Source organism: Cricetulus griseus, assembly GCF_003668045.3.
Source record: "Cricetulus griseus strain 17A/GY chromosome 1 unlocalized genomic scaffold, alternate assembly CriGri-PICRH-1.0 chr1_0, whole genome shotgun sequence".
NCBI lineage: Eukaryota > Metazoa > Chordata > Mammalia > Rodentia > Cricetidae > Cricetulus > Cricetulus griseus.
The window spans coordinates 68,368,809-68,392,672 of NW_023276806.1; the positions used below are offsets into that span (position 1 = coordinate 68,368,809).

General features: G+C 41.5%; 1 protein-coding gene across 9 annotated transcripts in view; it reads right to left on the bottom strand.

The window, feature by feature from the left end:
* Sh3d19 (SH3 domain containing 19) overlaps positions 1-23,864 on the bottom strand; it is a 155,540-nt gene that overhangs the window by 76,830 nt on the left and 54,846 nt on the right. For 7 of the 9 annotated variants that reach the window (XR_004772123.1, XR_004772122.1, XM_027392988.2 and 4 more), the window contains exon 2: positions 8,055-8,094. Coding sequence is in view for 5 of the 9 variants with exons in the window: in XM_027392988.2 (XP_027248789.1) it covers positions 8,055-8,094 (40 nt within the window). In the remaining 4 variants the exon portion in view is untranslated. Of the gene's footprint in view, positions 1-8,054; positions 8,095-9,744; positions 9,914-23,864 lie in introns of those variants that run through there. The other 2 variants (XM_035451897.1, XM_027392991.1) reach the window with 1 other exon arrangement.

A 23,864-nucleotide genomic window follows, 5' to 3' on the forward strand; every position in this document is an offset into this window, starting at 1 on the left:
TCTAGCCTCTAAGACAGGCATTCCACAATTTAAATGAGAAAATAAAGCTAGGATTAAACAGTATGCACTGAAATAGGGTCAGACATCAGTCTACTTTCTCTAGATTTGTGCTCCACCCTCTCCACCCCACAGAAGAGATGCTGCTAAAAACCCAGATGGGCCACGAGCCTTTGCAGCTGGCTGTGATGTTACAAACAACTCACGCTACACTAAAGCATACAAGAATAAAACCCTGGATTTATCGCTCCAGAATAAAAGAGAGCCCTGCCTTAGGAAAGTGCTTCATTCTTCTCCAGCTCCTGCCTGAGTTGCACATCAATAGAGGATCTTAATTTACTAAAACAACAAAAGTCATTACGAGGCTGTTAACCCTTTGCCTTTGTTTCTCTCAATGACACGCCGGGCTGGGTGACATTCTAACTTAAAATAGGTCAAGTCTATTTCACTGAGGTTTGCCATCTTAGGCCTCACTCAGTGGTGCCTTACCATGATGACCTGCTAAAATGCCTCATGGCCATATCACACCCTGCCCAGTCCTCACCCACTGGGGACAGGGTAGAGCCCAGGAGAACTACTGGACCATCCCCCAACATCCCATCTGCACTTTCTCAGATGTCATCTGGGATTCAGCTGTCCTTAAAGGAATTTTAGAGTTAGGATCAATAGTCATGATAATGTTAATAGGTACTTAAAGGTATTATATACCATATATAAAAAAATCGGGCTGGAGAGATGGCTCAGAGGTTAAGAGCACTGACTGCTCTTCCAGAGGTCCTGAGTTCAATTCCTAGCAACCACATGGAGGCTCACAACCATCCGTTATGAGATCTGGTGCCCTCTTCTGGTGTGCAGATGGAAGCAGAATATTGTATGCATAATAAATAAATAATCAAATAAATAAATAAATAAAATCTTTTAAAAAATGATATGAGAAGGCCTCTAAACTGACAATTAGGCATGACTCTGTCTCCAAGTTTTGTTTCTTACCCTGTCAGAATCTTCCATTTTTACCCCACCCTCCTTGAACCACACCTACTTAGAAGAACAAGAAAAGGAAAATGTATGTCTTTTTTTCCATGGACACAGAATTAAGAATAGACAGTGAGAATGCACAGAACAGAACCTAATGCTCAGAGCAGTGGTTCTCAACTTGTAGGTCATATATATCAGATATTTACATACGATTCATAACAGTAGCAAAATTACAGCTATGAAGTAGCAAAAAGTGATTTTTATGGTTGGGGAATCACCACAACATGAGGGACTGTATTAAAGGGTCACAGCATTGGGAAGTTGAGAACCATCGGCTGACAGGCTAATGAGAAATAAGAAAGCCACCTAATGCGTCTTAGCAGAAGGCAAATGGCTTAGCCTCCTTTTGATAGGCAAAGCACACACAGTGAAGATAAAAAGGACATTTTGCATTCTCCTTGAAGCACTTATAATGGTTATAGCGTCAACTTGCCAACCTAGAATCACCTAGTGTGATGGTCTGAATGAAAATGTCCCCCACAGTCTCAGGCATCTGAACACTTGGTTCCCAGTTGGTGGCACTGTTCGGGGAAGATTTAAGTGGTCTAGCCTTGCTGGAGGAAGTATGTCACTGGAGGTGGGCTTTGAGATGGAAAGTCTCATGCCACCTCCAGTTCCCTCTCTTTGCTTTGTGTTTGTGGTTCAAGATGTCAGCTCTTGGCTTCTGTCTGCCACCATGCCTGCCATCTTCTGCCATAATGTCTCCCAACATTATCGACTCTAAACATCTAGAACTTTAAACAAAATAAAACTTTCTTCTATAAACTGCCTTGGTCATGGTGTTTTATCACGTCAGCAGAAAATTAACTAATTCACTTGGGAAGACAGCCACAACTGAGGAATTATTTCTATCGGGCTGTCTTGATTGTTAATTGATGTAGGATTGTGTATGGGATTGTCTTGATTGTTAATAGATGTAGGAAGGACCCAGCCCATTTGGGAGGCACCATTCCCTGAGCAGTGGGTCCTGAACTACGCAGGACAGGAGCAAGCTGGATGAGAGCCATAACAGGCAGAATGGGTGCAACCGTTTCTCTCTGATTTTACCTGTGGATGTGATGTGACTAGCTGCTTCACTTCCTATTTGACTTCCCCAAAATGATGGGCTGTAATCCCTAACTCTAAACCAAGTAAACCCTTTCTTCCCTCAATTACGTTTTGTCACAGAAATGAAACTAGAACACCCACCATCCTTTTTACCTGTCAATCTAAAGAAAGACATCTGTGACACTCTGCCCCTCACCTAGAACCTATGAACTAGTGAGGTTAGTATGTTTTAACAGGCAGCAGCAAAGGCTGGGGTTGGGCCTGATCTTCAGAGAAAAAGATGAAAGCAGGATCTGCTCTACACACTGGAGTTTTGTTTTTTGTTTTTTAAGTGTGAAAGGAGAACAAAGGAATCCAACCTGAAAATCTTGAATCTCCCTGGAAAAGGAAGGATTGAGATGGGAGTCTGCTGGGACTCTGTTTTACTCTCAGCCCTCAGAAGGTGGCAGAAGCTCTAGGCTCTTTCTGCACTCTGGGATCTGGTCTGAGCTGACCTGGTTTCTGCTCTAATGGAGGAGGAGTGATCCTGTGGAAAGCATCCTGTTGATGGCAATGATACCCTGAAGGAAGTGGATGAAGGCCTGAAGCCCCAGGGATTCCATACTTACAAGTTTTGCCAGGTGATCAATGGCTCTCTCAAAGCTTTTGCCATCAAAGCCCCAGAGAAGGAAATGTCAAATGTGACAGAGATAATGCTGACTGTCAGTAAAGCCGACATTGACTCCTTGTGCAGACGGCAGTACAGTGGATGGTCCAAACACTCCACTTTAAATAGCAATGTATAGAAACAGTGGAGACACAGCACCAACATCTATAAGTCCATCTAAAGAAGCTGAGTGTGAACTGTGGGTAATGAGAGGTCGAGGCAGGGGGATCTCCAAGTGAAGGTCAGCCTGGACTTAGGTAGTGAGTTTAAGAGGCTATTTAAAAATAAGAAAGCCTGTTTGGAGAAAATAAGAAAGAGCTTGAGTATACCTTAAAAGGCAGCTATGTGTTGGTCAGTGCTCATCAGTGCTTTCCTCTCCCATAGTCCCTCTATCTTTTATTCAGTGGGGTCAGCTATTATGAACTAACCCCAAGGAGCCAGTTTTGATCTTGACCACTCAGATACATGATTCTGTCATCTTCAACTTCTGTCAGTCCCTTCCTTTGAACCCAGCTCCATCTCGTGAGCCAGAATAGGGATGCCCCCAAACAAATATTTATGGGTTATTAAGCAATCGAGGGCTGAAGCAACTCGAAGAATAACTTAGTCACACAGGAATCTTTTTCTATTTTCTCCCTAGTGCCAGCTATGTTAGCTTTCCTTCACAGTATTTGCTCACAGAACAGCCTCTCTTTGATCAGCTCTGACAGGAAATTCTTCCTCATATTGTGTAGAGATCCATTCTCCTTAAAGTTCTGTCCTCAGAGGCGCATTTGTCTCCTGGGACTTTTGCAAACACTCCGGCAGTTCTTTCCACTGCAACATTCTACTTTGAAATTTTCCAGTCAGCAGGGCTTGGAGACAGCTCCATTGGTAAATTGCTTGCTATGCAGGCATGAGGATCTGAGTTGAAACCCCAGCATCCAAACCAGGTGTGTGAGTAAGCCCAGGGCTGGGGATACAGAGCCAGGTGAATCCCTGGAGCTTCCGGGTCAGCCAGCCTAGGCTAAGGGGTGAGCTGCAGGTGCTCTGAAAGGCTGCCTTAAAAAGAAATGGTGGACAGCACCAAGGCAATGCCCAAGGCTGACTGCTGTCCAGATGCTCACACATGTACTTGCCAAAATACACACATGACAAATGTTCAAGTCTATAAAAGACACGAAATAATATAATTCACACGCAAATGCCTTTCTTCTATGCACAAATCACTAATATTCTCCTATGATACATCTGCTTCTTCATCTGCCCTTGTTTTTCTCCCATGAATTGTTTGAGAGTAGACTGTAAACATAAAACATGTCACCCCTGATACTCTGGCATCTGTCTACTGAGAATGGCATTCTTATTCTCTACCTAAACAAGCAAAGTTTACAAATAAAATTCCCACCTAAGTTTCCTTAGTTACCACTCCTCCAATTCCTTTCTTTAAAATTAGAGTTGTTTTAAGTTTATTTTTTGTGTGTACATGTGTGTTGTCTGTGTGTGGGGTATTTTTTAATCTCAGTTTTTAAAAATCAAATGCACATACCACATTTACCTGCTAATGTCTCTTTAATCAAGTGTGTGTGTGTGTGTGTGTGTGTGTGTGTGTGTGTGTGTGTGTGTGTGTGTATGTATGTATGTATGTATGTATGTATGTATGTATGTATGAGGCTGGCTTAGAACTCAGAATCTTCCTGTTTCTGCTTCCTGAGAGCTGAGGTTACAGGTGTCCACCACATCTGGCTCTTTTAGCTTTTTTGTTTTGTTTCGTTAAATGTAAAGTTTTCTCCCAGCCTCTTTGTGTTTTTCAAGACACTATACCCCAGAGCCCACTCTACCAACTAAGTACTGTGTGTAGCTGATTGCACCATTTGAAAACACCCTGTCAGGCTCTTGCTGGTGATGACAGATAAGGTGACCACTTGATGAAGGTGGTAACTTCCCCTTGTGCAACTAAAAACTCTTCTGTGGCCATACAAATCTTTTAAGGCCATACAAATAACAGCTCCCCAACAACTCTGCAGAAGTGGTAACTGTCACCGATGATCCTTGACCCAATCAACAACTCCATTGAAAACTGCAGAGTGATGGATTTCTTCTACTTGGATTTAAGAAATTCCAATATATTTTAATCCAGCCAGGCATAGTGGTACATGCTTTTAAACCCAGGAGTCAAGAGGCAGAGGCAGGAGGATCTCTGTTAGTTTAAGAGTAACCAGAGTTACATATTGAGACCCTGTTTCAAATATATTCATACATAAAATATATACATGCATATATTTAAAACCCATTATCTTATTTTTTAAACACTCAAAATCATTCCAAACTTGTTTGGTTATCCTCCGAAACCTACTGTGTGCGTGCATATGTGTGAAGAGGCCAGAAATCAACATCAGGTGTCTATTGATTGCTCCCATCTTATTTTTTGAGAAAGGGTCTCTCACTGACCCTGGAACTCAATGAATGGCTAATTTGGTTGATCAGCAAGCCCAGGGGCCCTCCTGTCTTTACTTTCCCAGTGCTGGGATGACAGGCCCATATTGCCATGCCTGGATTTTGTTTGTTTGTTTAAGCCAGGTGCTGGAAATCCAACTCAGGTCCTGGTGTTTGTGAAGCAAGTACCTTATTGATTGAGCCACCTCCCCAAAGCCCCCAGTTATGTATTTTTTATGACTCCTTCAGTTGGGCACTTCCTAGCTTTTCTAGAGGGAGTCAAGACTCCCAGACCTGAAATCAGCGATCCTTGCAACTTTTAGGACTACGCTACATAGGGTACAGCAACTATGAAGAACATTGCTTCTGGTCTCTTATGTGTCAGTCTCCAGGTTTTTGAAGCCAGATCCCATTTCTGTCCCAAACACCTACCAATTACATTGGTTACATGGTCTTTCCATGATTAAGCTGTGTTTCTCCTCTACCTGTCTCAAGTCAGTTGTTGCATCTGGGACCAGAGCGCCCCAGCTTGCCTATGCACCAGAAATACCAGATACCTTGATAACACAGTCTTCAAGGAACCACTCCAGACTCCTGAGTAAGCTCTCTGGGATGGGGAGTGAGATTCTACTTTGTTTTCTAAGCTGTCCATCTGATACCAATCTATCCACTCCATGGAATACCATGTTTTTTTTTAAAGGCCTGAGACCCAAAGCACTCAGGTTCTTCTCCTACCATATAATCCAACAGTGGAAATCTTTAGGGGATGTGGAAACAAGTACAAAGGTTCCAGTCATGGTAAATCTATGAAGAGCTAAATCTTCGTATTTTTTAAAAAGCATGGTGCTTAAAATCCTACTTCTCCTATCTTTTATACGTCACTTATGTTTTAGTATAAGGGTCTGTGTTACATTAAAATTTATACTGCTCAATTAATCCCAACCCCCAATTGCCAAGGGTCTCATGAATCTTGGTTTGTACTATTTGAACCATTTTTAAAATTCACTCTTCCAACTTTGTGGCATCATGGGCCAATGAGGTGGCTTAGCAAGTAAAGGAGCTTGCAGTCAAGCCTAAAGACCCAAGTTACTGGGAATCCACAGCGGAAGGAAAGAACTGATTCCCAGAAATTTTCTTCTGACCTGACAAGGACTGTGCCATGCAATAATCCAACTTTACATGATCCGTAGATAAAGTATGCTCTCAAAGTTCCCTTCGTTTTTTCTTCTTTTTTAACTTTGTATTTGAAAAAAAAAAAATCAAACTCAAGATGGCCTAGCATGTACAGTGCTTGCCACTAAGCCTGATAACCTGAGTTTGATCCAAAGAACACGGTAGGAGAGAAGTAACTCCTGCAAAGTTTACTCTGATCTCCATACCCATACCATACCATACCTACCCACACAATGCACACACACCACATGCATGCATACACACATGCACACACACGTACATACCCAACAATGGGCTCACACACATGCATATCCATCACACTCATATGCATGCACATCCACACACGGGTAGACCTACCATATTCACACCAGTCACATGCATACACACAGGCACACCCACCAAATGTACACTAGCCACATGCACACATACACACACTCACACTCATATATATCTATATATATCTATATATATAGCACATCCACACACATGCACACACACAAATATATAATAAGATAGTCAATTTTTATGTCTATCAAGACTTAGAACCAGTCACGTACAAAGAGTGAATTATAGTGTATACATTATACCTGAACAATAGCCAATATCATAGACACTCAGCTACGTACTGATTTGACTGACAACTGGGAATTCTGAGAGATTTATGTTCTGATTCAGTGAGCTCAATACAAGGTAGGATCTGACTCCTTAAAAAAGCATTAGGGCATAGTTTACCACTAGACCTAATAAATGTACTACTACTACTTTATCAATTTCCACAAAATAAAATGTAAAGAGTAGTGAAGTACAGAATGAGAAAGTAATAGTAGAAAAATTACAGTTTTCTAGAAATTGATTGAAAATATCAAACATAGCCTGCCAGTCTTGCCTAACAGAGAAAGAGACAAAGTCAGTTGTACTACCTTTTCAAGTTTGAGAGGATTTTTAGAAATACTCTTTGGTGCTGGTGAAGGTTGGTTTTTTATTTGTTTGTGTTTTTAATGCTTTATAATTATAAAAAAAAACTGTTGGGTGTGGTGGTACACAGCTTTAATCCCAGTACTAGGGAGGCAGAAGCAGGCAGACATCTGTGAGTTCAAGGCCAGCCTGATCTATAGATCAAGTTCCAGGAGAGTCAGGGCTGCATGGAGAAACCCTGACTCAAACAAAACAAAATAAAATTTTCTGGGGCAAATGGCTCATCAGGTAAAGGTACTTGCCATAGAATCCTGACAACCGGGTTCGATCCCTGAGACCCACATAAAGATGGAAGGAGGGACTCGGCTCCCCAGAGTTGTCCTCTAACCCATGCATGCTGCAGCATGTACCCCAACCCTGTAAGCATATATCATTCACACATACAATGATAACATTTAAAATACTTTCTGAGTTTCTATGTTGAGCCTGTGTTAATGTTGTAACTAGGAAAACAGCCACGTGTATTTTAAAATGTTGGTTAAAGGAGGAGAAGGAACTGAGCTGTAATAAAAGGAAGGGACTGAGAATATTTATGAAGCTGCATCTGCCCTGAAAGGAATCCTCAGAGTGAAACACTGTCCACGCACACAGTCACTTCACAGGGTTTTTCTGTTCAGAGAACAAACATTTCTCTTGGGAAGTTTCTCTGACTGCCATAACTGCATTCAATATAACAGTCTCCCTAAAAAGGACAGTTTCATTGCTTCCAAGTAGTTTTTCAAACAAGCAACTTTAAACAGAACCATGAAATACTGTAAACTCATACCTTGAAGAACGATGCTCTGGCTTACGTCGCTCGTTGTGATCTGTAAGAAAGAAGACAGTCACATGTCAGCACAGGCATTAAACAAACTGGATAATCCAGCTGCCACACCACTGGTCTCACAAAGGACCGTTCAGGGCAGCTGTGTTTTTTCCAGTGCTCTTCATTGGAGTTGAGATGATCTGTCTGACATGGACGCCAAAAGCACGCAACATAGGACACATAAAACTTTTTGATGGTTTGTTAAAATCAACTACTTGGAAAATATCATCGCCACGTGTCAGTTTTTCATTTTAGAAGATTTTTTGCTGTATTAAAGGCTTTGCTGAAAAAAAAAAAAAAACTTAGCTAAAGAAAGTAAAGAAACTGAAAAGCCACAGATTACTCAGCTCCAAAAAATCATTCCATGAATCACGGTTGGCAGGAGTTTCTAACAGAATGGGAGGGAGCAAAATGAGCAGCTGGCAACATCTGCAAATACACCAAGACCAGCCTTAACTCTCTCCCATCCAGAACATTCAAGAACGTTCTATGGATAATTAGCTATAAGGTGGTTCATGTAAATGTTCCAGTTGTCACAACAGAGAAGGATGGAGCTCTACAGATGAGAGAGCAGAGATGCTGGTAACTGTCCAAAAGTGACAGGGCAACACCCTGAAGATGTCAACTGTGCTCCGAGAGAGAAAGGCAGCTGTGTGTAAGAGTTTAGGGGCCCGATTTTTCTCAACAGTGATTTCCTACACTGTTACAAAAAAAAACACCTAATGAACGGAAGCCACAAAACACCCACGTTGCTCATTTGAGTCCAAGCAGCAATTGTTCCTTGGTAAATGCTTCAGAATAAGAAAGGAGACTGAAGAAAGCCTCGGTGTTATGCAAACGCTGAAAGAAACAAACCACAGCACAGTCCCACCCGACTTTAATAGGAACCCCAAAGGAATACTATCAAAACACACTTTTCTGTAACATCATCTGAATCAATGCTAACAAGGTAGAATTAAAAACAAAGCAAAGACTAGACAATAACCCCCACCCCCAATTTCATTGCTGGTGGAGAAAGAGAGAGAGCATGGTAAGTCTGGACCCTAAGAAGAAAGGGGAGGAAAGGAAGAAGACACACTAAGGTGCATTGAGTTTATAATAAGAAATGATTTATTGTGTGTGTGTGTGTGTGTGTGTGTGTGTGTGTGTGTGTCTGTGTGTGTAACTTTCACAGGCATCAATCAGTTCTCTCCCTCCACTGTGGGTTCCAGGGACTAGACTCAACAGTCTTGCATAACAAAAACTCTCACCCGCAGCAGCACTTTTACCCACTGAGCCATCTCACCCTCCCAAGAAATGCCCTTTTAAGCCAAAGAATTAGTATACACTATACACTAAGACACTGTTTTCTGAACGAGTAGGAAGTAGACTGGTGTTAAAACAGGACTGTTTAGATGTCCTGCCCTCTACGTGTACAAAGCTAATGTTTCTGGTTCTAATTTCTCCACACTGAATGTTACTGTACCTTTAAAAACTATCTTAATTTACTCATTTCTCTCCCTCCTTAAGCAAAAGCAACAGCAGACTTTCCACTTGTTGAGTATTAAAGTCATAGTAATACTTGGTATATTTTAGCTTGCTTGTTTTATTAACAAAGGTAAAGCCAGAAGCTTGATAGAAACAGTTGTTCTCTTCAAGCAGCAGCTCTTACCTGTGGCTAGCAATGAGCTGAAACTCTGCCCCAGATGTGGCTGCTCCAGTGGTGGATCCTGGTTTCAGGCAGTTTGTTTATCTGGGCATGTGCTAGCATGCTCCCTCACTAATCTTCCCAGTGGCACAGCACACAGGAGGAGGGAGAAACAGAGTCACGAGTGAGCACGTAAACAAGCCTCAGCATCCAAGGGCTTCCCTACAGGGCCCTTCCTGATTGGCAGATGTGCTATGACTAGTCTGCACATCTGGAATGTGGCCACTCAGGAAGCAGAGGGCTCACAACTCTCCTCCATTCTTGGTTCAAACAGGAAATCTTATGGTCATTTCGGTACTTTCTGCTCTAAGAAAACACAAATGCCTTCCTTCCCGCAGTAGTACACTGGTAAATAAAATCCAAGAAAACGACCTGATTAACTGTTAGGCATTTAAACATTTCCCACAAGTTTGCTTCGCGCTACGGATCAGATTCCTATGTGAATACATATGCAGTGTTTATAATGTGTTACTCCTAGGAACACTGTGATGATTTGAGGATAAAGGTAAGTTATCCATTGCTTACAATATCCCCAGACTCTCAACTTTCAACAACAGGAACAAACTGAGACACATGCCCTCACCTTGATCTTTTCCCCCAAAGAATACAGATAAACTCACTTCATATTTGGTGGTCATGTCAGCTTTTAGCTAAATGCATATAAATATGTGGAATGTATGTGGGTGTTGTCTGTGTCATATGTTTATATTTTTCAAATATCCTTATAGTTTATGCACTTCTATTTTAAGCAAAGCAATTTTCACAACAGGGAAGAATATTGTGCAACTGTCAAGAAATATATTGTGATTATTTTGGTCCAAAAACCAAGACTGAACAAAACAAACCACCAAGAGCAGAGACACGCTCTACTTTCTTGCCAACAGAAAAAACAAAAAACAACCCCAAACAGTTGGATAAAACCTTAAGAAGAACATGAACAGACTGACAGCACACATAGACATTTTATCTTGGCCATACACATGCTTAAAGGGTATGAGTTTCATTTAGTTCAAATCAAATGCTTTCTAATATGTTCTCCTTTTCTTTAAAAAACCCTCTCTAAATTTTAAATAATCAGAAAAGAATGTGTGTGTAGAATGAAGGTTTCTGGACTTACGCATATTGGCAATGATATGAATAACTACCAGCTCAAAGGCTTACCATTGAAGAGTCGCTAAAAACAAAAAAGTCCCAAATATTTATCTGTCAGATACTGCATACCACAGAATGCACCTCAGAATTAAACCTCAGAACGCACCAAGAAAAGCGTGATGGTTAAGGTCATGTAAAGGCTAAAAGTGTCCTCTGTGTTACGGTCCACATGGTTGGATTTGGTAGCTATATTGCATAACTACACAAAGCCTGCTGGGTTTGTAGCCACACTGTTTCAGAGGGTGAGGCCCTGACCATCATGGAGCATGTCAGTGGGCAGACAGACATGGTCCTGGGGCAGTAGCTGAGAGCTTACTTCCTGATCCACAAGGAAGAGGCAAAGAGAGCTAACTGGGAATGTGGTGACTTTTGAAACCTGGAAGCTCACCTCCAGTGATACACCTCCTCCAACAAGGCTACCACACCTAATCCTTTCCAAACAGTTCTGCCAACTGGAGACAAAGTATTCAAATATATGCACCTCTGGAGGCCATTCTCATCTAAACTACCACCACATGTGATCCAATGTTTATGTATTTGCCGCACACCATTTGGGCCCCCTCTGACCAGGGCAGCTTTGGGGGATTGACCGCACAGACCCTATCATTCAGGGTGACTCTGAACTGAATCTAACCAAGAAGACAAACACTTTGAAATGAAGACGACAAGAATGCAAATGTCATCTTTTTCCTTGGTTAAAACTTAAAAAGAATGGCCAATGTAGAACTTGCCAGAATCTGCTGTAAGATATTCAGGCTTTGATGATTTGACTTTGATCACATAACTGGAAAGAAAAATCAAACCTCATTGAGTAGAGACTGGAACTGAAGTCAGAAGTGAAAGGCCTTACATTGTTCTTTGACATTAGGGGGAAAACTTAATCTCCAGAATGAACACAGGATAAACTCACAGCAGAGTGGAAATCTCTTCCACACTGCACACTGGAGTGTCAAAATGTCTCTATGATGGGAAAAAATCTTAAAGAGATTCTGTATCATGCTCCTAAGCATTACCATCAAGTTCTAGCATAGGTGTTTGTATATGTTGGTTCAGGGGTCCTCAACCAGTGGGTTGAAACCCTTTGGGGTTTAATCAACCATTTCACAAGGGCCACCTAAGACCATCAAAACACACAGACATTTACATTATTAATCACGACAGTGGCAAAATTACAGCTATGGAGTAGCAATGAAAATAATTTTATGGTTAGGGGTCACCACAACATGAGGAACTGTATTAAAGGGTTGCAACACTGAGAAGGTTGAGACGCACTGGTTTAAATTTTATTTGTGTGTGCGTGTGGTGTATGTGTGTGATGTGGTATCTCTTTCTCTCTCTCTCTCTCTCTCTCTCTCTCTCTCTCTCTCTCTCTCTCTCTCTCTCTCTCTGTGTGTGTGTGTGTGTGTGTGTGTGTCTGTCTGTCTGTCTATTTTAAGACAGGGTCTTCCCATACAGCTTTGGCTGGTTTGTAACTCTCTGTATAGACCATACTAGCCAAGAACTCAGATCTGTCTGTCTCTGCCTCCCATGTTCACCACCATGCCTAGTAGTTATTTGTTTTTGTTTTAAGTCTTACTACGATGCCTACACCTGTCTCAAATGATACCTTGGCCTCTCTAGTAGGGAGGATTAACAGACATGCACTAGCCTCCACATTCAGTTTATTCTGTTATTTCAAAAACACGGATCAATTCCATACAAATCCTTTAATCATTTAATATTAATGTAGGGGAACATATATATGAAAAAGGGTTACCACATGCTATTAAGGTTGCAATAGACCACCCATACACTGGTGGTCCCAAATGATTTAATGGAGCAAAGAGCTCCTGTCACTTTGAGACACTATGCCTCTCATACCATCACAGTGCAACACATTTGTAGGATTCTGCATAAACAAACCCAATGTGCTGTCACTCATGAAAGTGTAGCATATGCAATTAGGTAGGACACATAATAATGACTGTGTTGATGGTTTATGTATTTATTGTGCTATATTTTTAATCATTATTTTAGGGTGTGTTCCTTCTCTGTAATACAAATTTACTATAGAACAGCACATGGCAACCTCATTCATCTTGCATCTATCGAATTTCTTGACTGCATCTAGGGGTTTCACTTAGTAACTGATCTCCACCACCTGGCCTTGTGGCAGTCACTCAGTGATGTGCACATGACCAAGAAACTGCCGGGTGACACATTTTTCATACACATTATATCCCCATCATTAGCTACCCAAGGGGATATTTGCCCAACAATGCTACTGCTTTTTATTTACGATAAGCAGCTTAAACAAAACAATGAACCCATACATTATATGACGGAACAAAAACATTCAGGGCTCATGAGTCCTTGATGACACTTTAAAAGATAGCAAACTGATTCAACAAAGATAGAACGTGGGTAGAATTTTACATGTTATATAGAGTTTCACAGGCTTTTCTAAAACTTAAAACAAATGATCAGAAAGCATACTAGGATGTTTGGGACAGTTCAGCAGGTCAGGGAGCTCCCTGCCAAGCCTGCCAAGCCAAGTTCCATCTCTGGGACCCCCACAGCTGGCAGTAGAGAACCAACTCCTACAAATTTGTTCTCTGACGTCCACATGTACACACATGCATGCATGTGCAACAAATAAATGTAATGAAATGCATTCTACATACACACAGTTTTTAAGAATTCAGTGATCGTTCTCTGCATGTGTGTAGACTAGGCTAGCCATGATCTTAGAGATCTGCCTGCCTCTACTGCCCAGTTTTGTTCTATTGTGTCTGTAAAGTGACTTTTCTTCACTTTTGAGGGCCCTACAGTGACTGGGATATTGCTTGATTAAGTGTAAGTTTTCCAATAACTAGTTTCTTTCCTTGAAGTGCTGGGGATCAAAGCCAAGGCCTTGCTCACACTAAGGAAGTAACTGCTCTACCGCTGAGCCGCTGTCCCACACTGCAGCCCACTATTTCTTGTTGAACCGAGGTAAGAAAGACCCACCCTCTTCATTAAAAGGCCAGGAGATTAAAGAGAACCTCTTGGTAACTACTATGGGACAAATTTGAGGCACACTCAGAGCGGTTTACATGATCGCTGCCCTTTTTCTAATTCTCATTAGAAACCCTAAAGTCACTGAGGTGTAGCACCTTAATCACAGGGAGGGGGAATGAGTATGAAAGGGGAGTTTAGTTTTCAAAATAGGGTTTGTGATTATACAGCAGCAGCCTGCGTGATCTGTCTGCTCCTGCCTCTCTCACTGTTTCTACTCCCTCCCAAGCACTTATCAGCTCTCCTCAGGGTGTTGTGATCGGACTGGGTTTTCTGGTTCTGGCTTCTTCCTCAATCCTGCCATCTTGTTTGCCAGATAAACTTAGGTCTCTGAAAAACTACAAATCATGACATGCCACACACCCGAGAAGACTGAGATAACAGTGACTCCTTTTACATGCTACCTGTGCTTTTAAGACCTTGTAAACATTAGCCACCATCATGACAGAGGGCCACAGTGAACTAGCTGTAATCACTAGTGTAATGACTTCACTAGTTATTTATGCTCAGCCAATTTTCTCAGTTGTAAAAGGTGAGAGAATACTTCACAGTTTCTGTAAGGCCTTATGAACTAAAAGAAGGCTATAAAACTTACCTTAGTATCTAGAAAAAAAATCAACTTATTATAACTCGTGTGTGTGTGTGTGTGTGTGTGTGCGCGCGCGCGCTTGCTTGCTTGCTATATTGTATTGTTCTCACTATTTATCTATCTCTCTATTTATTTATTTATTTTTACACAGTGTCTAATATATTCTTGTCTGGCTTTAAGCTTACTATGTAGCTGAGGCTGACCCCTTCAATTTCTGATCCTCCTTCCTCCACCTCCCAAGTGCTGGGATTTCAGCATTCTATTCCTTTCTATGGGGTTTTAGAGATCGAACCCGAGGCTATATGCAGGCTAGGTAAGCACTCTACCAAGTATATGGGGGAGGGATATGAGTGTGGAGTGTGTGTGTGTGTTCACAGCTGTGCACACCTGAGTGCTTGTGTACATCCACCACAAGGGCATTTACTCTCTCTCACTCTTCAACTATTCTTTTGAGGCAGAGGCTCTCCCTGAACCTGGAGTTCACAATTTTTAGCTAGGCTGGTAGCCAGCAAGTCCCAGTGATCTTCCTGTCTCCACATGCCATCTCACTGGGATTTTAGGCATGGACAGGAGCACACTGGCTTGCTGCATGGGTATTAGGATCTAAACCCAGGTCCTCACAGTTGTAAAGCAAGTGCTTCTAGTGACCGAGTCTCCAGGCCCCTTGTTTTGCTTTTTTGTTTTGTTTTTTTCTGAGACAGGGTTTCTCTGTGGCTTTGGAACTAGCTCTTGTAGTCCAGGCTGGTCTTGAACTCACAGAGATTCACCTGCCTCTGCCTCCCGAGTGTTGGGACTAAAGGCGTGCACCACCACCACCCGGCATAATTTATTTAACCTTTATTTTATGTGTATTGGTGTGAAGGGATTAGAGTCCCTAGAAATGGAGTTACAAACAATTGTAAGCTGCCATTTGGGTGCTGGGAATTGAACCCTGGTCCTCTGGAAGAACAGTCAGTGCACTTAACCACTGAACCATCTCTCCAGCCCTTGTTTTGCTTTTTTTTTTTTTTTTTTTTGGTTTTTTGAGGCAGGATTTCGGGTTTCTCTGTATAGCTTGGGAGCCTATCCTGGAGACCAGGCTGGCCTCGAACTCACAGATATCCACCTGCCTCTGCCTCCCGAGTGCTAGGATTAAAGGCGTGCGCCACCAACGCCTGGCTTTGTTTTGCTTTTTTGAGACAGGATCTTGCTATGCAGCTCAGCCTGGCCTCAACTTTATAATCCTGTCTCAGCCTCCCAAATGCTGTGATTCCATGCGTAAGCTAACACACTGGCTGTTGTTTTTAAGATGAGGTATTGCTATGTTGTCTAGGCTGCTCTCAAATTCCTAGGCTCAAACAATCCTCCTGCCTCGGCTTCCCAAGTAATTAGGACTATGATCATATACAATTATGCCAGGCTTATTTCTACCATCTTTAATACGTGGCTCAAGAGCCACTTTCTCCACAAAGCAGACATTAATTTTTCTTTCTCTTCTTCAACACCCTTCTATTAGTTTCCTCTTGCTTCATTCTTAATGGTAAACAGCACACATGCATTAACTTGTTCAGAGGCAAGATGTCAAAAGTGCATCACTTTGGGATAAAACTAAGGTTTCTTAAAGGCTTTATTCTTTCTGGAATCTTGAGGTGGGGGAAATCTATTCATTTCCTTGCTTTTTCTTTTCTTCTTGAAGTTATTTGTATTCCTTAGCTTATGACCTCTTCCTCCAATAGTGTGGTGTGTGGTGTGTATGTGTGTGTGAGGGGTGTTTGTGTGTGTGTGTATTTGTATGTGCATGCAGCCAGAGATTGACACTGAGTATCTTTCTCTACTGTGGTCTACCTCACTTTTTATAATTATTTATTTTCTAATACTTTTTATCTTTTTATAATTTCATATTATAATTATATAACTTTATACTTTTTAATTTTTATAATTATTTTATTCATTTTGTGTGTCTGTGTGTGGAGTACATATGTACCACAGTGTGCATGTGGCGATTAGAGGACAATTTTGTAGGAATCAGTTCTCTCCTATATTGTGAGCCCTGAGATTTGTACTTGGGTCATCAGGCTTGGTGGTAGGCACCTTTACCCATTGAGCCAGCTCATGGGACCTCTCTACCTCTTGATACAGGGTCTCTCACTGAATTTGGAGTTCATTGATTTGGCCAGGCTGGTTGGCCAATGAGCTCCGGGGATTTGCCTATCTCCATGTGCCCAGCACTGGAACTATGGATGATATGTACCTATGCAGTGGGCTTTTATGTGGGTATTGAGGATCTCCCCCCCCCCCCAGATCCCCAGGCTTGCACAGAAGGAAGGTACGTTACCGACTGAGCCATAGTCCCAGACCAACAAGGCAGCACTTTAGAATGCTCTCTGACCCTGGCTTCCTCTCCTGCCTGTATCTTTAAGTACCAGTCATGGCTATAGTGGAGAAGATCCTTCAATATAATTTTCTTTGTAAGATGACCAACTGACCAGAGACATTAATCCTCTTTCGCGACAGAATGAGATAGTTGGTTCCAGGAATTAGGATGTGGACCTTTGTGGGGAAGGGAAGAGCATTATTTTACCCCAATTGCTTTATCTGAATGCCACACTCCATCCTACTCAAGCAATACTTAGCTCAGATACAAGCAATACATACTTGTATGTATTGCTCTGTACAGCTTTTAGCACAAGTCTTTTCCATTTATCCCAAGCATTGTGCTTGATGAAAGCAAGGACAGTCTTAGGTCCTCATACAGCCAGTCACTGGGAATGTCTGCAATAATGGGATGGCCCAGTGTCCCTGTCCGCCCCCCCACCCCCAATCCCCCATCCCTTCTACCCCGAATCCCTTACACTGTACCGATATTCATTATCTCACAGATAAACCCAATACTGCTGAAAAATACATCTAACAATGTCTGTGCCATCTTTTGCTTTTCATGAACATAATAATGATTTTTAAAAATCACCTCTGCTTTAAAGTGGCCCACTTTTAGTCTACTCTCCTGCCTCAGAGCAGCACTCAGGAAAACAAGCCAAATATGGGGGGGGGGGGGGAGACAAAATTGCAGTGCCCAGGAACTGGAAAAGGAACTGGCTATTTAGCCACAGGCTGATTCGTTTTGATTGCTGAATTCAACTGTGTATTATATATCAGGCTATTTATGATCTGACTTTTTTTTTCTCCATTCATTTATTTAGCTCATAAATAAAGTCATGCACAATTATGATACAGAATATAGTATGTTCACAATGGCATGGCTAAATTAAACCAATTAACATGTTATATCACACATATTCATCATTTTTGTTCTGAGAACACTTAAAGTACACTATCACACAACTTTTAAAATATAGCATATTGTTATCAACCATATTTGTCATGCTCTCAGTAGACCTCAAGACTTCACAGAGTCCATGCCTCTTGTCCAACTTCAGTTGGACTTCCTTAAACCAATCATTTCCCCATTGTTAAAAACCCACATTGAAGTCTAATAGCCACAATTCTGCTCTCTGTTAACATAAGTTCATCATTTCTAGGTTGCACATAAAATTAAGATTGTGTGACATTTGGATCTGACGTTTTTTACATTGGTCGTTTCAGAGAATCCAGTCCCCTTGCATTTCCCCTTTTCACCCATAGTGAGTCTGGCAGGGACTTCAGGAAGATGAACATTTCACTGTGCTATTGGCAGGGAGGGAGCAGAAATGGAAGCTGGCTCAGTGACAGGGCGGAATCAATCCTTCTTGCTGCTCTGATTTAAGCTTTCCCGTGATTCTCTCACCTTACTGATTACTTTCTTTCAAAGTTCTTACAACATCTCTGTTGCATTTATTTATTTATTGTGTGTGTAAGACTTTTTGCTGTTGTTTTGAGACACATTTTGTTATGTAGCACAGGCCGGCTTCAGACTCTCAAGCGCTAGGATTATAGGAGTCTGCTCCTTATTAGCATATGCTAATTGTGCTCCCAAATGTATTTCATTGTGACATTACATATTTTGATCTAAAAAAATGCTATTGTTGCCGGGTGTTGGTGGTGCATGCCTTTAATCCCAGCACTCGGGAGGCAGAGGATCTCTGTGAGTTCGAGGCCAGCCTGGTCTCCAGAGCGAGTGCCAGGATAGGCTCCAAAGCTACACAGAGAAACCCTGTCTTGAAAAAACAACAACAAAAAAGCTATTATTATTGTTAATTTGCTATTTTGAGACAAGGTCTCACTATGTAGCCCTGGCTGTCTTAGAACTATGTAGATCAGGCTGGCCTCAAACTCATACAGATCTGCCTGTCTCTACCTCCCTGGTGCTGGGATTAAAGGTGTGCTACACTAAACTTAGCTCAAAATTATTTTTTTTTTTAGCCCCCAAGAGTTCCAAATCAGGGTGGTGGTGGCCCATGCCTTTAATCTCAGCACTCAGGAGGCAGAGGCAGGTGAATCTCTGCAAGTTCTAGGTCAGTCTGGTCTACAGAGTGAGTTCCAGGACAGGCTCTAAAGCTACACAGAGAAACCCTGTCTGGAAAAACCAAAATGAAAAAAAGAAAAAGAGTTCCAAATCACTTTCCTGAGTAGGCTGAATGGGTGACACAGAGGAAGGAAATAATAGATTATATGTAAGAATTTTATCTCTTTGTGAAATTATTAAAACCTCCCATTACATTCAGAACAATACAAATTTTGTCCAATCAAACTCAGGAAACAAACATTAAGATTGCTATTTCAGGAGCAAAAGGATAGATAACATCTCTAGCTACATGTTGCCTTTTCAGTTGTTAGAGTTTAAAAAAAAAAAAAAGGATGAAGTCTTTAAATTCCTTTGAGACAAAAACCTCATTTCCCCATGTCCTAGTCTTAGTTGTGAGCATTACATGATCTTGTAATGCCAGAGCTTTCCGCCTGCACAGCTGACTCTAAAAAGGGAGTAAATATTAGGACCAGTGTAGCTAAGAGATGTCTTTACTTGTGGAGAAGCTGGGTGCACCTGGACCTTGTGGAAAAGCTGGGTGCGACAGGACTACACTATTCCAAACAGTGGGCCAGACCCAGGAGCTCCAGTGAAACACCTGGTTCACAAACCTTTTTCACTGGGATGAGAATTCTTGTGACGTGCATTTTCAAGTTCAGGTGTTTATCCACAGTGGGGCAGTCTTGATCTCTAATCTAGAGTGACTTTTGAAAACAACCTTTTAATCAAGAAAAGGTAAAGCCATGGATGAGCCCTTCTAACGTATCTTATCTAGGGATAGGGATGTATTTTCTATACACCTACAGCCTCCTGCAAACTCAAGCCCACTCATCTCCTTCTTCTCCATTAACTTCCACCCAAACAGCTTCTTTCAAAAGAACACAGAAACACAAGCACAATTCCCAACAGGCTCATGCTATTATTCTTCCCCGTGTAGACACACCTAAGTACTCACAACCGCTGAGTGTGAAGAAATGCCCAAGAGACATCTATCACTTTCACTGTGAATCCTTGTTTGATCTTCTCCCAAGAGCAGAAATAACACCTGTCCTCTCCCTCATCCATCCAGTGCTTAGCACTTCTCAGCACTAACACACCCTGACAGCTCATTGCTTCCACCGGTGGAAACTGCTTAAAGATGGCAAAGCCTGCAATGCCCTGTACCATGAACAGCTTCAGTGCAACATAAATAGAGGGATACACTGGCTGGAGTCCTCCGTATCTCCGCAAACTAGAAACAAGTGTAGCTAAAATGCCTGCGCTGCCTGTCTTTGTCTCTTCTTTTGTGGAAGCGGGTGGCTATGACCGATTCACAGTGTTCATCATCATACAAAAGCCTCAAATAATTCTGATTAGAAAAGAAAGCATCGTGAAATGTTACTTCAGGAACGCAAAATGAAGAAATGCATAATATCAGTGAAGAAATGCAGAATTGAGGGACCTTGCATCCAGCACAGAGAATGCAAAACTACCTAAGAGTCACTTCTGTGGCTCCCAGGCCACAGAAAACCATAGCAACAAATGCAAAAACTGATTAACAGCATAATAGCATTGAAAGCTGTTTGAGTGTCTGCTCTGCTAGAGGCCTCTTCATCTTTCCCAGAGCCCCACATCAAATGCCTCTGACATTTGACTGATGAGAAAGTAAAGTCTCAGAGAACTTAGAGACCAAATGGGGAGACTTTTGGAGCTGTATCGGAAGATTCCCCAAATCTCACCTGATGAACCCATGATCCACATACAAAATTGCTATTCACCATAAGCCACACTCATCTTATATCAGAAGGGATGTTGAGCAAAAAATGAATCCAGAGCCTTGAATTCCTTCCCACGACTCAAAGTTTTCTTAAGCTCAGAAACCCCCAGCTATACAGAAGCCTTTAGATGAGATCCTTATGGCAGAAGTGTCTGAGCTGGGAGAAGAGCTCCAATTTACTGCCTATCAGTATCAGAATTTTTGTCATTGTTGTTACTAACATTGAATTTATGAGCAAACATGTACACAATGATAGGGATGTGGCATGTCATAACATTAACAGGCTTGAATTCTGTTGAGATACTGTTTGCTGTTAATTCCCGAACCCTTCTCTACTTTCCTACAGGAAACAGGCATGCCCTAGTAATACACAGCTGGGTGCAGTCAGCTCTACAATAAGAGGAAAGTGTTATTGCAAACAACCTTCATCCTGTGTCGGTCAACTCATTCCTTCAGTCAAAAACATGCTCCCTCAACCACCGTTAAACAAGCAGCTGAGGAAATCAATATGTGAAATAAAGTGGCCAAATGTACAATCGATTCTGGATGAAAGAGAAAGAGAATTTAGGAGTAAGATATGTAAGATATTCTAATCACACCAGGCGGTCATAGCACACGCTTTTAAACCCAGCACTTAGGAGACAGGTGGATCTCTGAGAGTTTGAGTCCCACCTGGTCTACAGAGCTAGTTCCAGGACAGCCAGGGCTATACACAGAAACCCATGATTAAAAACCAAAAAAAAAAAAAAAAAAAAAAAAAAAGAAAGAAAGAAAGAAAGAAAAAGAAAAAGAAAAAAGGAGATATTCTAATTGCATTCTCCAATTTAACAAAACTTTCATCTATCTCTTTATATTTATACATAAAATAGGAAAAATCTACCATGAAGAAAGAGTAGACAGCAAACAAGAAGTAGTTCTTTTGAGAGATTGGGGAAATGGCTCAGTAGGTAAGATTACTTGCTGCTCTTTCAGAGGACCTGGGTTCAGTTCTCAGCACCTACATAGTGGCTGTAACTCCAGTTACATAACTGTATGTAACTCCAGTTCCAGGGGATCCAAAGCCCTCTTTGGGTCTCTGTAGACACTGCATGTACATGGTACAATATATACATATATAGGTATATAAACCATATACATAAAAGTCAAAATTAATGATTATTTTAAAAGAAATAGTTCTTGGAAGGAAATATATGATTGGTTGTCAATATAAAAGATTAAGCACACAGGCTAAATAAGAGAATAAACAGAAGTGAAAATTAATCTGAAAAAATAAGGTGACAGAAACAACACAAAGACAGAAGATATAAAAAATTAAGATCCATAGAAAATGGACTCAGGAGGTCCACAACATTTGCTCATTTATGCATTTATCTCTGAGATGTTAACTCGGCATAGAGCAACAGGATAGATAATAGAGAGAACTAAGAATCCCAAAAAGCTATGAACAGAAAATATTCCATAGGTAACTGTCCAAAAGAAGAGTTATCTCCCAGGTTCCAACATTCTGTAGAGAAAATACCCTCCAAGGGGAAGGGTGGACAAAGGAAAGACAGAAGAGGTTATGGATCTGCTTTGGGGTGTCTGTGTATGTGTTCGGGTTTACTTTCACATTTGAGACAGGGCCTCAAACTACATGTCAGGCTAGCCTAGAACTTACTATGTAGTGCAGGTTAGCCTTGAACTCACGGAAACTTCTTCCTCAGCCTCATGAGTGCTAGAATTACAGATGGGATGCAGTGCAACTGGCTGCTGGAGCTAGTGATTCTGTAACAGTATTTACAGGGAAAATGTCAGGGGTAGAGCTGGCGAACCTCCCAAAAAAGCACTGGAAATTGAGATTATGTAAATAGAGGTTATGTAAATATGAGAAAATTTCTAGCTAAATACTATTCACAAAGCAGTTAATAAAAGATTCCACATAAGAGGCTTAAGTTTTCCATCAGCCTCACCACTGATCAGGTATCACTACACTGATAGGGTTTCCCATGTTCAACTCCAAGGAGTTGCTAATACACAATGAGATACTACTACTTCACACCCACTAGAATAGCTACAACCCAACAGATGGATAATAAAATGTATTGGCAAAGATTCGGAGAAAATGTAACCCTTAAGTATTCCTGATGGGAACACAGAGTGGTGCATTTGCGCTGTAAAAGAGTCAGCGGTTTTCAAAAAGTTAAACACTAGAGTTACCATATGACCCCAAGATGCCATCCCCAGGTACATGCAGTCAACACAAAAAACACAGCTCATACCTCTAAGGGAATAAGAGAGCTTACTCTGGAGCCAAATATGAGTGAACGTGGCGTGGGAACGCAGATATAGGTTATCTAGAATTTCATGTTCCAACACATGGAAGCAGTTTCGTGAAGTTTTTATAGTAAGAGAACAAAGAAAGTCATAAATCAAGGCACTCTGCAAATACACTACTGGTGGGAACACTAAGTAGTCAGTTACAGTACAGCAGAGAAATCTCAGCCATTGCCCTCTGATGCTATCTAAGAGCATTCTTAGCCTTTTCATTGGTAGAACTAGGGTTTTGCTAAGCCAATATATTCCAAAAAGTTTTTAAGTATGGCTTTATCTGTTAGTGACAGGATGTTAGGTCCAGCACTGTTGGGGCTGGTGGAGGGAGTGCAAGAAATAGCTACTAAGGACCTTAAAGATAGCCCAAGATAAATTTAAATGGACTCTGGGCCTGCAACATTCCATCCTCTCCACACCACTGATGTTCTAATCAGCCAATTGGCCTTTTTTAGACATGGCTTATTTCCAGGAATTCTTGTTCACAATACCCAAGACAAACGAAATAATGCCCACACAGACTCCTGTTCAAAATGCTCAGTTGCATAATTTAACAGTAGCCAAAACATGGAAATAAACTTTAAATGAATGAACTAGTAGTGGATAAAATATTGGCTCAGCAGATAAAAGCGGTTGCTGCTAAGCCTGAAGACCTGAGTTCCATGCTTGGAACCCACATGATAGGAGGAGGGAACCAACTCCTGCAAGGTGTTCTCTGGCCCCCATACATGTGTCATGGCACACATGCACATGGTGTGTCCACGAAAGCATACATGTGCGCGCGCGTGCGCGCGCGCGCGCGC